This window comes from Trifolium pratense, linkage group LG3 (assembly GCF_020283565.1).
Source record: "Trifolium pratense cultivar HEN17-A07 linkage group LG3, ARS_RC_1.1, whole genome shotgun sequence".
NCBI lineage: Eukaryota > Viridiplantae > Streptophyta > Magnoliopsida > Fabales > Fabaceae > Trifolium > Trifolium pratense.
In genome coordinates this window covers 39,635,191-39,651,772 of record NC_060061.1, presented here as the reverse complement: position 1 = coordinate 39,651,772, position 16,582 = coordinate 39,635,191, and the positions used below count along the sequence as shown (strand labels likewise).

The window sequence follows — 16,582 nt, the reverse complement described above, 5'->3', positions numbered from 1 at the left end:
AGATTACTAGGGCGGAGGTTGACTTATCGGGACAAAGGTTGACCATGTTAGATAATAGTATTATTAGGGCTGTAAGTATTGTGTTTTATATGTTAGTAGTCTAGTAGTCCATTACGAATTATTATAAATCTTCTTGTAATCCTTATTTTGTTAAACAATGTCATTCTAATGTTATTATTGAAACCCTAGCCGTTATTGTGTTTCTCTCTGAACTTTAATAGACCACACCCTGTTAGATCGAGCTTTCTATAAGCAAGGAAAGATAACTTATAAGGGACTGAAACTATCTTTCGCATTGATCTCTTTGTCTTCGACTAGTGCCCGATCGACCAGAAGCTTCTCCCAAGGCAAACTACATACTAAGAATTTATGTTATATATTTCCAATTTGTAAAAAAATATCATGTTATTATTTCCCACACTTAACTAATATAATAATGCATCATTACATAAATTCAAAGTCGCTAACACTAGTTATGATCAACAACTCCTCAATTCAAAGAATTTTCCATTTTTTAATGTACCTATTGCAAAGTCATACAGCTTTTGAAAGGGATTGTTTTTTACCTCGTCAACAACATCTACATTTTGTGTCATGTTATTTTGGTGACCCATTAAAACATGGACAATATTAATACTTCTATCTCTTTCATTTTCATGTCTACTCATTTTGGTACTCTATAGCTCAAAACTCCAATATTTGGTTCAAAGTTAAGAGTTTTGCTTCGATGTTTCTTTCAAATGGTTGTTGCAAGCATGTAATTGTTTTCATCATCTTATGGTTCTGCTGCTGCTTGATTCCGGCTGCTGCCCAAGTTATCAATGTCACTGACCCTACTGAAGGTATGTATGTGTGTCTGTTTTTCTTTTTTTTTTTTTGGGTATTATTTCATGGTTTTAAGCAAGGTTATCAAAACCGGACCGGACCGACCGGTCGGACCGTGAACCGGTCATAAAAACGGTTCGGTTTTGAGCAAAAAACGGATAGGAACCGATCGGCAAAAAAATGTGTGAACCGGGATCGAACCGGGTTGAACCGGCTGGGCGGTTCAAGCGGTTTTGCAGATTTTTTTTTTTTTTAAAAAAAATAGGGCAAGACGACGTCGTTTTAATCTTTTTTTTTTAAAAAAAAAATCTGAAACAAAACAACGACGTCGTAGGAATAAGAAATGTTTTTGTTTTTCATATGTTTTTCATTTGGTTTGAATTATAAATTTTATTTTATTTTGACTTGTGATATTTTATCTTTTTAATGTGTGAAATTATGAAATATTGAGCAATTATTCATATATTTTTATTTATATATTAATTAAAATATATATTTAATTAAAAACGGTTTTACCCCGATTGAACCCGGTCCGACCAATTGAACCTTGAACCGGTGAGCTCGCCGGTTCGATGAACATGAATTTGTGTGTATTGATAGTAACATGCATATGAAGACAAAACAAAGTAAACAGGATAAACAATAAAAATTACAAAACTATTGGAAATGGATAGATAAATTACAAAGCATGGAAATAGAAAGAAAAAAAAAACAATTGAAAAAATGAGATGAGGATGCATCGTTTGGGAGTTGCAGCACATGCCAGCGTAACTGTGTTGTGGTCCTTTTCCTCATTTTTTAGTAAATTAAACGCACTCATGACTCATCTCATCTATTGATTTGAGATTGAAATGTCTAAATTACACATCAATTTTAACTCATTGACACAATTTTAACTGTTTGATTGAGATCGGGCGGTACTGATTGACAATAGTATATACATTGATTTTGCTCATAGTGATGGTGATATATGATTTAATTTGAATTGGTATGCGACTATGCGCAGTGCTAGCATTGAGAAACATACATGGAAGTTTAATTGATCCAAATGGACATTTGAGCAATTGGAATAGTGATGGAGATCCATGTCTATCTAACTGGACAGGAGTTGTGTGTTCTAATCAAACAATTGAAGAAAACTTTCTACATGTTGTAGAGTTGTATGATTTCTATCTTCCACACATCATATTTATATTTTGTAGTTGATATATATATATATATATATATATATATATATATATATAATATTTACAATTTCGTACAGAAAACATTTACATTTTTTTTGCCAAATAATAGCCAACCAAAATTAGTTTTTATTAAATAATCTAAAGACCAGACTCATACATTTTTAAGTGTGGAGAAATAGAAAATTTCGATTTCAAACTTAAACATATGCAAATTTCGAGTTCTTGATAAACTATATACACACATATATCCTTATAATATGTTTGACAAGATATCAATATCAATATTCATATTCATCACTCTATATTAAGTGTATTTTTCTTGACTGTAGGGAACTACTGAAATTGAACTTGTCTGGAAAATTAGCACCAGATATTGGCAACTTAGCTTATTTGAAAATATTGTAAGACTAACTCTAGCTGAACTCAGGATGTTGAAATGAAGATTTTCCATTTAGCAATTACCATATGCCTCTTTTTCTTGAGGAGTATTAATTTGACAATTTTGAGTGTTTCAACCAATTTGAATTTTTTTTCTTTTTATCCTAATAAAGGGATTTCATGTGGAACAACATAAGTGGGGAAATTCCAGTGGAAATTGGCAATATCAAATCTTTGGAACTAATGTAAGTTGTGCCTTAAATTCCCTTTATTAACATTATAAATTCTTACTCATTTTTGTTCAAAAAAAAAAAAAACTCACTCATTTTAGATATATAATATTTATTATTCTGACCATACATCAATGTTAAAACTCTTAGAAAAAGTTTGTCGTCCATTTGGATCCCACAAGACATGAAAAATTAGTCTTTATAATTGTATGCAGATGATACCTAATTTACGAATTAGAAACAAAAATATAATATTTGTTACATAAACACCCTTTGTATAGCCATGAATTTCTTCTAAATAAATTCAATTTAAATATTGGTTCCTGTAGGGTGATATTTAACACAAATTAAAATGGTTACATAAAAAAAAGAGTATAATGCTTTAACATGAAAATTAAGCAACATCACTAAATATTTTTTTAGTGATAAAAAATGATTTTATTTTGTGCAGATTCCTAAGTGGAAATGAATTAACAGGACCAGTGCCAGAGGAACTTGGCTTTCTTCCAAACCTACGTATAATGCAAATTGATGATAACAAATTATCAGGACCAATACCTTTATCATTTGCAAATTTGAACAAAACAAAGCACTTGTAAGTTTTTTTTTTCCAAATGAAAATTCAATGACCAAGAAAATAATGAAAAAAATATATAATTAATGTTTTGTTATTTTTTTCCCTTAATATTGGAGCAGTCACATGAACAATAACTCCCTTAGCGGGCAAATTCCAGCAGAACTTTCAAAATTACCAAACCTTATTCATCTGTAAGTTGGTGTTTGGATATTGTTGACATAACAAACATTAACATTTAAATTATAATTATTGTGTGTAAATTATACTATGTTTTGTTGACAAGATGTTTATCTTGATTTGCAGACTTCTGGACAACAATAACTTCTCAGGAATTCTTCCACCTGAGCTATCCAAAACGCCAAACTTGACTATACTGTATGCTTTCTTATTCTGTCCAATGTGTATTCTATATAATAGATTAATAAGCATCAAATTGAGGGTTTTAAAGGCAAGATAAGATAGGGCGACACCAAAAAGCCGTATAGTGTAGGAGCGCTCGCATTTGATTTTGGCTTCCTCTTTAATTAACTTTAATTTAAGAAAACCCAGCTCGGCTACCCGCAAAGCAAGTGGGAATTTCCGTGAGCATTAAACTCGAGACAAGCTACCTTCACACTAGGAGTCTATTTTCCTTCTGCCCAACTTAACGTCCATTTACTTAAACCCTAGCTCGCACTCTACATGACATGATCTTTAACAATCATGAGTCAAGAGGCCCAAAAAAAGACTAGCCGGCCTTGGGTCTCTGGCTCTTAGTAAGAAGCTAAATTCATCTGCCTTCTACCACACGAAATCTATTTCAGTAGAGCATATGATGTCGATGGTCCGAGGTAGAACACTCAATGGGCTAGTGTAGCCCCATTTCGCCTTACCAACCCCAAGGAAGCTAGCATAGCAATAGGGAATCCATCTAGTATCACCGACTAAGGAAAGATAGTGTGTGCTCAAGTGATTAATAAACTCCAACTTTAAAGTATTAAAAATAAATAAATTAGTTTTTTTTTTATACTAATGAGGGCAATAGCCCGACATAAGTAAACTAGTCTTGCACTATGGATAATTGTGTTTTTTAAACTTTTTGTTTGCTCAGGAAAAAAGATAAAGATTAAATTTTTGTTTCGACGAAAGCATGTTTTTTATGTTGCAACTTGTAATCCCATTTGAATATTTGGTTGGGAGAAGCTATCAAGCACACCATAGACCAGACACGAGACATCGATAACAAAATTTGAGAAAATAGTTGTAATTGAATACAAACTAATATGTGTGAGTGTTGTGTTGGTGCCGATCACTGAGAAGTGTCCGCGCTACATAGGTGAAATTGTTAGGAGAAGTGATTGAAAACAAAGAAGTACATGTTTTGCCAATGCCAATATGATTGTTCATGCTTATAACTGTTTTGTTAAGTAGTTCTTAATGTGTTGTTTTGGACTTTCTTTTTCTTGCAGCCAACTCGACAACAATAACTTTCGTGGAAATAGCATTCCAGATACTTATGCCAACATGTCAAAACTGGTGAAGTTGTAAGTGACTTTTGTAACCCCTTGTCTATAAGTATGTTTTGCAAGTTGAACTTGAAGGAATGGATATGAAGTTCTAGAACTTTTATTTTAATTTTTAAGGTGTATAGTACAAATTTCAGATACTAAAAAATCTTTGTGAATAATTTCTCATACAATATAACAATGAAAATTATACAAAAAAGTGATTGTTGACGAGGAACTACAAACAAAGGCGAAAAACTTATTCACTCTTCGAACATTATCATTACCTCAACTTAATAAAAAAATTCGGCAAAATATCATAAGTTTAGTTTGGTTTGGAGAAAGGTTTGATTGAATCTCAATGTTGTTTGTTTGTTGGTACACTCAGGAGCCTTAGGAATTGCAACTTGCAAGGACCAATTCCTGATTTAAGCCAGATACCACACCTCCTTTATATGTAAGTTATGCATTGATATAAGTGATCGTTTCACTAATTCCAGTGACCTAATTGCATTTATCAACCACTGATTATTGTCCAAATTCCAGTGACCTCAGCTTCAATCAGTTGAATGAATCAATTCCTCCTAATAAGCTTGGTGAAAATATCACAACCATGTAATAATCTCTATCTTTTTAATCTTTTTTTCTATATTTTTTTTGCATTTAATTATATATCATGTCAATATGATCCACATAGGTGTTTACTGGTCACAAGATAAATCTGCTTTAATTATTTTTCCACTGGGGATATGTGCAGTATTTTATCGAACAACAATCTTACCGGAACTATTCCATCCAATTTTTCTCGTCTTCGACGTCTCCAGAAATTGTAAGTTGTCTTTTTGTTTCATCCTTTTTTCTTCAAATAACAATCTTACTGAATACTTTATGTTATTAACTTCAAAAAGAGTTGATATCTTTCACCCTATCTCACTTAATATATTGATTTTTTTTACTAATTACTACTAGTACTAACTAGTATGATTTATATATCTTATTTCAATCAATCATGTTATATAAGAATAGCTTTTTTTTACTAATATTATTCTTTCTGTTAGGTCTCTTGCAAACAATTTATTGAGTGGGAGTGTTCCTTCCACAATTTGGCAGAACAAGATTTCAAATGCTGCAGAAAGATTGCAATTGTAAGATCTAAAATGATAATTTCTTCAATGTTTCTCTTCTAGCGCGTGTATGAATAATGTGTCACGAATATCGAGGCCTAACCATCCTTACAACACCAGCTTGTAAGGTGAGGATTGCCTCCTCTTTATAAACTCTTCTCAAGAGTCCTATCTATCCGATGTGGGACTAAATCCCACCGAGTGTTGGCTGCTAACACACCCCCTCACGCTTCAGCCCGGCCCAATGGGCCTGAAGCGTGAACGATGTCGGAAGCCCAACGATAGACCCGATAGGCTCTGATACCATGTCACGAATATCGAGGCCTAACTCATCCTTACAAAACCAGCTTGTATGGTGAGGATTGCCTCCTCTTTATAAACTCTTCTCAAGAGTCCTATCTATCCGATGTGGGACTAAATCCCACCGAGTGTTGGCTGCTAACATAATGAATGTTCGTTTTTGTTGAGGAATGTGCTGTAGCATAAATGCAGCCTTAATATTGATGTTTATTTATCTAGATGTTTTCTTGCCAATATACTGTAGTTGACTCATTTGTATTTCCCTTTTCATAGATGCTAATGAGTATCACTTTTGCGCTTTTTATTTTTCTGAAACTTGATTTCTAATCTTGCAGAGAGTTGCAAAACAACCGATTTATAAGCATATCAGGGAGTACTAACCTTCCACCAAATGTTACACTCTTGTAAGGTTCTCTAAACTTTTTGTGGAGTTTGTACCGAAATCATAGTAGTAGAGACTTCCGCGTTGTTATGTCTCATGCATTGTTGTGCATGTTAAAAAAGTGTGTCATTTTCAGAAGGTCAAGAATTTCAACTTTAGATTACTGTATTTCAGGCTTGATGGGAATCCCCTATGTTCAGATAACACACTGAATCAGTTCTGTAAAGTTGAAGGAGCTAGAAGTGAAACAAATGGCACATCTCCTACAAACTTCAGTGACCCTTGTCCAAATCAAAGATGTCCACCTCCTTATGAATTCTATGTGAATTGTTTCTGTGTGGCTCCATTGATTATTGGTTATCGATTGAGAAGTCCTGGTTTTTCATATTTCCCTCCATATTTCAATACATTTGAGGAATACTTGACTTCAAATCTTAAGTTACATGCCAATCAGATAAGCTATACTTTTGATTGGCAAGTAGGACCTCGAGTTTTAATGATCTTGAAGATTTTTCCTGAATATGTTGATAAAAATAGTTCTCATACTTTCAATTCAACTGAGATCCAACGGATCAGAAACATGTTCACTGGATGGGTTATTCCTAACCGTGATTTGTTTGGGCCTTATGACCTGATGGACCTGGTTCCTTATAATAATGGTAAGTTTTGGAAACTTTTCATGGAAGCTTTTTACTTCTTAAAATTTGAGTTGGGCCTACCTCAATCCTACAAAATGAGTTTTTAAGGTGAGAGATGTCTCCTACTTATAAACACATTTCAAGATCGTATCTCACCCAATGCCAGACTCTTAACACACACACTTGTGCTCAGTACTGGACATTTGAAGTGTGACCCGAGTGGCATGATTGCCTGTGACCCAACAGATCTTGGATAGACTCTGATTCCACTTAAAAATTGGGTTGAGGCTAAATCAACCCCATAAACTCATTTTCAGTTCATATCACATTTAATGTCGGACTCTAAACCATACTTTTATGAATATATCAAGAAATGAATACCATATTTGCAATTGTCATATGATTGTCCTCATGCTTTTCAATATCGTTGCAGGGACTAACACTTCTTCAAAATCTGGCATAAGCACGGGTGCTTTGGTTGGCATAATCTTAGGCTCAATTGCGTGTGTAATATCGTTGTCTGCTGTTTTTATTCTTTTAATATTAAGAATAAGATTAAGACGTCATGATGCAGTTTCCAAGCCACGCCATTGTGAGTTCCTTCTTACCATCAATTTATGACTTAACTAAATTTGAAAAGTAATCATCTTTACCATTGTTTAAGTAGTCTTAATGTTTTCACACAAACCTTCATTTAGCATATTTGCATACTAAAATGATTACATATCTAATGTATGTTCCTTTGATTTCTTTTCCCTTATGAAAACTGTTTACCTTTATATATTTTGCATAAGCTTTAAGCTCCTATATATAGCACCGACACTACAGATTTAAGGTGTGTCTGATGCTGACACCGGCACATGTAGTTATATCCAATCACTTCTATTTTCTCAAATTATTACTGGTATCTATGTATCATTGTCAGTGTTGTGGCGATGTTACTGCTTCATAGCTAAACAATGACATTAAAGGATCCAAAAATTTAATGTTACAAACCCTATCTGATTGGTAATACTAATGAGTTTCTTATAGAATTAAAGCATATATATTAATACAGATTTGTGTTTATTCACAGCATCTAAGATCTCAATACAAATTGATGGCACAAGAGCCTTTACTTATGAAGAGTTGTCCGCTGCTACAAACAATTTTGACAACAATGCTCAAATTGGACAAGGAGGCTATGGGAAGGTTTATAAAGGTATTCTTTCTAATGGCACTGTGGTAGCCATAAAGCGTGCACAGCAAGGATCACTACAAGGTGAGAAGGAGTTCCTTACAGAAATATCAATACTATCAAGGCTACATCATCGTAACCTTGTGTCTCTGGTTGGATACTGTGATGAAGAAGGTGAACAGGTAAATTTTGTTTCAAAATTTAGAAATTTCAAAATTTGCTAGATTTCATGTTAGTATTTTGTTGTATCAATCACTGTATTGGATTCTAATTGTTAGAGTTGTGTGGTCTAAATTAGTCCCACATCGCTTATTTTATTTCTGTTATGTCTCATTAAGTGCTATATATATAGACATCTTGTAAACTTCTAAACACCAAGTAATAAAGCTCTTCTCTAGTGCAACCGTGGACTAGGCACACACACTGTGTGCTGAACCATGTTATATCTTTGTGTCCTTTTTCTCTTTTTCTATTCTTCTCATTTCTTCTACTATTATTATTGCTCGATACTAACAATTGGTATCAAGAGCCTTTGGTTATTCCAAGGGAATTCCTTAGTTTAGAGGAATTAGTGGGAGTCTTCTCAGTTTAGAGGAGATAGTCGAGCAATGGCGTTAGAAGAAGGGAAGGTGAAGATTGAGAGGTTTGATGGCAGAGACTTCAGTTTTTGGAAGATGCAGATAGAGGATTATCTCTACCAGAAGAAGTTATATCAACCCTTGTCAGGGAAGAAGCCAGATGACATGAAGCAGGAAGATTGGGTTTTGTTAGATCGACAAGCTCTTGGCGTGATCAGATTGACATTGGCCAAGAATGTTGCATTCAACATTGTGAACGAGACGACTACTGCAGGTTTGATAAAGGCGTTATCAGATATGTACGAGAAGCCGTCTGCAGCCAACAAAGTATATTTGATGCGGCGGTTGTTCAACCTCAAGATGGGAGAAGGTATTTCTATAACTAATCATATTAATGAATTTAATACTATTCTCTCCCAGTTGGAATCAGTGCAGATTAAATTTGAGGATGAGGTGAAAGCACTGATCCTATTGTCATCACTACCGGATAGTTGGGATGCAACTGTTACAGCAGTCAGTAGTTCTACAGGGGATAACACATTGAAGCTCAATGACATCCGTAACTTGATCTTAAGCGAAGATGTTCGCAGGAGAGCCTCAGGGGAGTCTTCCAGTCATGTTTCTAATTCAGCATTGAATACTGAAAGCAGAGGAAGGACAACTCAAAAGTCTCAGAATGGTCGAGGTAGATCAAAGTCAAGAGGGAAAGGTCAGACAAAGTTTCGAAGTGATATTGTTTGTTGGAATTGTGACAAGATAGGCCACTTTACCAATCAGTGCAAGGCACCAAAGAAGAACAAGAGTCACAGAAATAAAAAGCATGATGATGATGAATCCGCAAATGCAGCAACTGATGAATTTGATGATGCATTAATATGTAGCTTGGATAGTCCTGTTGATTCATGGGTTATGGATTCAGGTGCGTCATTCCACACCACTCCTTGTAAAGAATTGTTATCTAATTATGTTTCTGGAAGGTTTGGAAAAGTTTATCTTGCAGATGGAAAACCTCTTGACATTGTCGGAAGGGGCAATATTGACATCAGGACCTCTAGTGGAACTCTTTGGACATTGCACAATGTCAGACACATTCCAGCCTTAAAAAGAAATCTGATATCTATAGGGCAGTTGGATAGTGAAGGACATTACACCACTTTTGGAGATGGAGCTTGGAAGGTAACAAAAGGTAATCTTGTTGTGGCTCGTGGTAAGAAGCAAGGGTCTCTTTACATGGTTGCAGATGAAGATATGATAGCAGTTACTGAGGTTGTCAATAATTCATCCTTATGGCATCAAAGACTTGGGCACATGAGTGAAAAAGGAATGAAACTTATGGCAACAAAGGGTAAGTTATCAAACTTGAAGCATGTTGATGTTGGTGTCTGTGAACATTGTATCTTTGGAAAGCAGAAAAAGGTTAGCTTCTCAAGAACAGGGAAGAATTCCAAAGTTGAAAAGCTAGAATTGGTGCATACAGATGTTTGGGGACCAGCTCCGGTGAAATCTATTGGAGGCTCATGCTATTACATCACCTTTATCGATGACTCCACCAGAAAGGTATGGGTTTATTTTCTTAAAAATAAATCAGATGTGTTTTCTGTATTTAAAAGGTGGAAAGTAGAAGTTGAAAATCAGACAGGTCTAAAGATTAAAAGTCTGAAATCTGATAATGGTGGAGAGTATGATAGTCAAGAGTTTAAAGATTTCTGTTCAGAACATGGGATCAGAATGATTAAGACAATACCAGGAACACCTGAACAAAATGGTGTTGCAGAAAGGATGAACAGAACCTTAAACGAAAGAGCTAGATGTATCCGGATCCAATCTGGTTTGCCTAAAGTATTTTGGGCAGAAGCAATAAACACAGCAGCATATCTCATCAATAGAGGACCATCAGTTCCTTTGAATTATCAATTGCCGGAAGAAGTATGGTCAGGAAAGGAGGTAAAACTTTCACATTTAAGAATCTGTGGTTGTGTTTCATATATACTAATTGACTCTTGTAATAGAGATAAACTGGACCCGAAAGCAAGAAAGTGTTATTTCATTGGTTATCGATCTGACATGTATGGCTACAGGTTTTGGGATGACCAAAACAAGAAAATCATCAGAAGCAGGAATGTCACTTTTAATGAAAATTTATTTTATAAGGACAGACTTTCTGCAGAATCTGTGGGTGCTAGTAAAGTACCAGAACTTCCTGAAAAGGCAACACTTGAAGAAATTTCAGAAAGTGATATAGCCATTAAAAGCCAGAATACAGGTATTGAGGTTGAGTCAGAATCAGAACCATCAACTCCTCCGAGAAGATCTAGCAGAATGTCAGTACCACCAGATAGGTATTCTCCCTCATTACATTATTTGTTGTTAACTGATGCTGGTGAACCAGAATGTTTTAGTGAAGCTATGCAGGGGAATGACTCTATTAAGTGGGAGCTAGCAATGAAAGATGAAATGACATCTCTTGAAAAGAATGGAACGTGGTCTTTGACCAAGTTGCCAAAAGAAAAGAAAGCTTTACATAATAGATGGGTCTACAGGTTAAAGGAAGAATCTGATGGTAGTAGAAGATACAAGGCGAGACTTGTGGTGAAAGGGTTTCAACAGAAACATGGAATTGACTTCACAGAGATCTTCTCTCCTGTCGTCAAGATGACCACCATCAGAGTTATCTTGAGTATTGTAGCTGCAGAGAATCTTCACTTAGAGCAGTTAGATGTCAAAACTGCGTTTTTACATGGAGATTTAGAGGAAGACATTTACATGACTCAGCCAGAAGGTTTTGAAGTTCCAGGCAAGGAGAATCTTGTATGCAAGCTTAATAAGAGTTTATATGGCTTGAAACAAGCACCGAGACAGTGGTACAAAAAGTTTAATGAGTTTATGAGTAACTCAGGATTCAACAGATGTAACATGGACCATTGTTGCTATGTTAAGAAATATGCTAACAATTATATTATTCTTGCTGTGTATGTTGATGACATGTTGATTGCAGGATCGAATATGGCAGAAATCAACAGGTTGAAGCAGAAGTTAGCAGAAAACTTTGAAATGAAGGATCTTGGTCCAGCTAAACAAATACTTGGTATGAGAATTCTCAGAAACAGATCAGAAGGAACTTTGAAATTGTCTCAGGAGAAATATATACACAAGTTACTTGATAGATTTAGCCTTGAAGATGCCAAGACCAGAAATACTCCTCTGGGATCTCATTTGAAGTTTTCAAAGAGTCAGTCTTCGCAGATAGATGAAGAAAAATGTTACATGTCAAAAGTACCATATGCGTCAGCAGTTGGGAGTTTGATGTATGCTATGGTGTGTACCAGACCTGATATAGCACATGCAGTGGGAGTTGTCAGTAGGTTCCTATCAAATCCAGCAAAGGAGCATTGGGAAGGTGTAAAATGGATACTCAGATATTTGAAGGGTACATCAGAGATGTGTTTGTGCTTCAGAAAAGGTAATATCTCCTTACAAGGTTTTTCAGATGCAGATTTGGGAGGAGATTTAGATACTCGAAAAAGCACCACCGGTTACATTTTCACTTTGGGAGGTACGGCTGTGAGTTGGAAGTCTAAACTTCAACATAGTGTTGCTCTCTCAACCACCGAAGCCGAGTACATAGCCATCTCAGAAGCAGCTAAGGAGATGATTTGGTTGCAGAATTTTCTCAAAGAATTGGGGAAAGAACAAGATGATGCTCCATTGTTCAGTGATAGTCAGAGTGCTCTATCTCTTGCTAAGAATCCAGTCTTCCATTCTAGATGCAAGCATATTCAATTGAAATACCATTTTATCAGGGAGCTAATAAATGATGGAGAGTTGTCATTGCTAAAGATCTCAGGATCAGAGAATCCAGCAGATATGTTAACCAAGACTGTCACTACTGACAAGCTGAGGCTTTGCATAACCTCAGCTGGCCTTCGAGGATAATTGAAGACGAAGGCGTTGCACTAGGGAATGAGCAGATGAGCTCAATGTTTACAAGAAGTGGTTGTTGTTTGAAACTTAGACCCCAAGTGGGAGAATTGTTAGAGTTGTGTGGTCTAAATTAGTCCCACATCGCTTATTTTATTTCTGTTATGTCTCATTAAGTGCTATATATATAGACATCTTGTAAACTTCTAAACACCAAGTAATAAAGCTCTTCTCTAGTGCAACCGTGGACTAGGCACACACACTGTGTGCTGAACCACGTTATATCTTTGTGTCCTTTTTCTCTTTTTCTATTCTTCTCATTTCTTCTACTATTATTATTGCTCGATACTAACACTAATATGATTTTTGGAAGTTTTAACATCGACAAATTCCATTGACTTGCAGATGCTGGTTTATGAATTTATGTCGAATGGCACACTAAGAGACCACCTTTCTGGTACATCATGTGTTTCACTTTTCTAATTTACTGAGTTTGTCTAGTTAGTATAGTTTTTGGTTTCCATTGCATTTTACTAATTAGTAACAATAGAGTTTGTGTCATCAATTGTTGTAACACATGAATCATTTTCATTTATATCTCTAATAAGTAATAACACACGTACCCTCTCATAGTGTCCTTAATAATGTTTTACTACAGTTACATCAGAAAAGCCTTTGACTTTTGCTATGAGATTGAAGATAGCATTAGAGTCAGCTAAAGGTCTCATGTATCTACACACAGAAGCTGATCCTCCAATATTTCATCGAGATGTTAAGTCAAACAACATATTATTGGACTCTAAGTTCACTGCAAAAGTCGCAGATTTTGGACTTTCAAGGCTTGCCCCAGTTCCAGATGTTGAAGGAATTATACCTGGTCATGTATCCACAGTGGTAAAGGGGACTCCGGTAAGACCTGCATCACTAGATTTCATCTTTCTATAATTGTGCATGTTTTATATTATGTATAAAATTTAGTAATCTCATTGTAGAAATTACATGCTTAGGCTCATAGTTAGTTACTGATAAGTGGACATGGTTGGAGTATTTAAAATTTTAAATACGAGTTGGAATGTGGACCGTAATAAGTTAGGCTCATAGTTATTGATAAGTGGACAAGGTCGGAGTATTTAAATACACGTTGGAATGTGGACCGTAGTATTTAAATACAAGTAGGCAAAGGAATTGCAGCCACTCTGCATTTTGAGATGTAGGTAAAATTGGCCGAACTTTAATTGTCTTCATTGTTCTTTCACTGTTTTAAATATGCAGGGTTACCTTGATCCGGAGTACTTCTTAACTCGTGCTTTGACCGACAAGAGTGATGTTTACAGTCTTGGTATTGTATTTCTTGAACTTTTTACTGGGATGCACCCTATTTCACATGGCAAAAATATTGTTAGAGAGGTATTTGCTTACATTCTTTTTGAAGTCAGATATAAGTCGTTTGATCTTTATTCAAGAGTTGAGAGATCACTTGATTTCATGCTTCTCTTCATTGTAGGGCATCCAAATTAATAAGAGTAAGCTTGCCACTAACATTTCTCCAAATCCTTTTCAGGTTAATGTTGCATACGAATCGGGTAAGATTTCTTCAGTTATTGACGAACGCATGGGGTCTTATCCATCTGATCATGCTGAGAAGTTTTTAAATTTGGCCCTAAAGTGTTCTGAAGACGAGCCAGAACCGCGTCCTAAAATGGCAGAAGTGGTTAGAGAGCTTGAAAACATTTGTTCTATGATGTCAGATTCAGATACCACGAGAAGTACATCTACAAGCACCGATTCCCGCAAAACAGTCAGCTTTCTAGGCAGTACACCTTCTTCATCATCAACCATAAAGACTCCTTCTGCATCAAGAAATATATAATGTACTTTTTTAGTAGAGTAATACCAAACACCAAGCCAATATAGAACTATAGCAGTTAAAAAATATTAGCTTTAGAAATAATGATTTTTTTTTTTTGATTGATCTAGTGTGTGGTTTGTTATTAGTTATTATTAGCCTGTGAATTAAATGATGATCACATGTAATTACATTAGTTTCTGTGAGACATTTCCAAAATATATGTTTGGAAGATTACATGTTTATAATGGTTGAATAAATATGACTTTGTACATTTGATACAAGATTGCATTGCAAGTGGCATAATGGATGAAGTTGGTGTAAATTTACTTTGCTTCATGGATTTAGATTCGGAGGTGGTTTTTCACCGGTGTACCTTGGAGTCGAGCAATACAGTCTATACGACCTGTCTGTCTTTGTAAGGATCATTATGCTTTGTGTTGTTTAGTTTTCTTGTCCTAGACTTATGTCGTTTTTGTAAAAAAAAAAAAAAAAACTTCATACATAAGACATGAGTATGATGATGAGATGACAAACAACTAGGCCCACTATCCAAATAGTTCGGTTTTAAAAAATTTATTGGAACCCCGATATTTAGTGTCTATACCTCTACAAATCCAATAATATTACCAAAAAGTTCTTCAATTATTTTAATAAAAAATCATTTTTATTTTTTTAAAAAAAAGTTATAAGAATTGGAAACACAAGTGAGTATTTTTTGAGGAAAAAACCTGGTCCTACTTTTTTAAAATTTTGGAACATATTTATATTCTGAATATTTTATTATTTAAAATAATCAAGAATTTTGAGTTTTTCAGAAAATAAATATATGTACCAAAATTGTGTTTCATATTTTTTTTAAAATGAAAAAAACCTATAATTTTTTATTTTTCACGTAAATAAATTTTTTAAAATCAAAACATAAATAATTTTTTTAATTAAAAAAGTTAGTGTATGTGCCATTACTTTTTATAAAAAAATCTGAACAATTTATTTATATTCCAACTTTTTAAGAAATAAAAATGTAAAATATTTATAAATTTTTTTTTACTATGTTATAGGTACGAAATTTCAAATATTATTTAATAGTACTAATATCTGTTGAAAAATTTGTGGGGCACACAAGGTAACTATATCTCTCAACTAAATTTTTTCTATATACACTAGGATCAAATCACTAATGACCACTTGCTTAACGATTCTAAATTATTTATCACTTGAATCAATTCTTCGACTTGGTTTTAGAAATAAATATAACATCATTCACATATTTTTCTTGGGTAATGATGAACTCCTGAGAATAGCTAAAGTGGGAAAGCAACCCATGAATTTTTTTTGTAACCTATTTGAATATGAATATTAATAAAAAAAAAAAAGAAAACTTTTTTATTGGATTAACTTTTTTTGGTCTAGCAAGACAAAAGTCATTTCATTTTATTTCGGTTGCGAGGGGCCACCATATTAAGTAGACAAATGCAGAACAACAGTGCAATGAAAGAAATTAATTGGACAGATTTGGTTGTTCAATTGATATGGCTGCTTCTGAGTTGGAAATTAAAGTTCAACTTCAGTGTTAAGTCTCATTCTGGACCCTCCTAAAAAATATGGCACATATATAGTGCTTGTGAAAAAAATACAATTATTAGTCCACCTTTGAAAAAAAATGAGATATCTAATTTTTCCTTTAAATAGTTTAGTGGTTAGAAATTTCACTATTAGGGTGCGTTTGAACTGCTAAAAAATAGGGGACTGGACTGTACAACTTATTTGAAACAGGTTATGGAACTGAACAAATTAGGCAGCAAGGGACAAGACAAAAACAAGATTTTTTGTCCCTCACTGAACCAAATGACAACTTTTTGTCCACAGTACAACTATAAAAAATACGAAAATGCCCATTTTATTTTCGAATATAAAAATATTATCGCCTTATATCTC

General features: G+C 34.4%; 1 protein-coding gene across 4 annotated transcripts; it reads left to right on the top strand.

The window, feature by feature from the left end:
• Positions 1-482: 482 nt before the first annotated feature.
• Positions 483-14,969, top strand: LOC123914002 (probable LRR receptor-like serine/threonine-protein kinase At1g06840). 4 transcript variants are annotated; one of them, XM_045964960.1, is made up of 20 exons: positions 483-842; positions 1,832-1,985; positions 2,342-2,413; positions 2,564-2,635; positions 3,072-3,215; positions 3,317-3,388; positions 3,501-3,572; positions 4,646-4,720; positions 5,070-5,138; positions 5,228-5,296; positions 5,439-5,510; positions 5,740-5,826; positions 6,441-6,509; positions 6,662-7,146; positions 7,559-7,717; positions 8,201-8,484; positions 13,204-13,255; positions 13,457-13,707; positions 14,071-14,205; positions 14,360-14,969. In XM_045964960.1, the coding sequence occupies exons 1-20, from the start codon at positions 728-730 to the stop codon at positions 14,666-14,668; spliced, it is 2,817 nt and encodes a 938-aa protein (XP_045820916.1). In that variant the 5' UTR covers positions 483-727; the 3' UTR covers positions 14,669-14,969. The 4 variants fall into 4 exon arrangements, with proteins under 4 accessions (XP_045820916.1, XP_045820915.1, XP_045820917.1 ...); XM_045964959.1 differs by having other exon boundaries at positions 609-842; positions 6,647-7,146; positions 13,466-13,707; XM_045964961.1 differs by having other exon boundaries at positions 611-842; positions 13,466-13,707.
• Positions 14,970-16,582: the final 1,613 nt, after the last annotated feature.

Bases quoted from the DNA above. Each gene is read 5' to 3' on its own strand.
- LOC123914002 (XM_045964958.1), top strand. From the start codon at position 728: ATGTTTCTTTCAAATGGTTGTTGCAAGCATGTAATTGTTTTCATCATC. The intron at 3,216-3,316 runs GTAAGTTTTTTT...ATATTGGAGCAG, and splicing joins TTGAACAAAACAAAGCACTT to TCACATGAACAATAACTCCC. The intron at 3,573-4,645 runs GTATGCTTTCTT...TTTTTCTTGCAG, and splicing joins ACGCCAAACTTGACTATACT to CCAACTCGACAACAATAACT.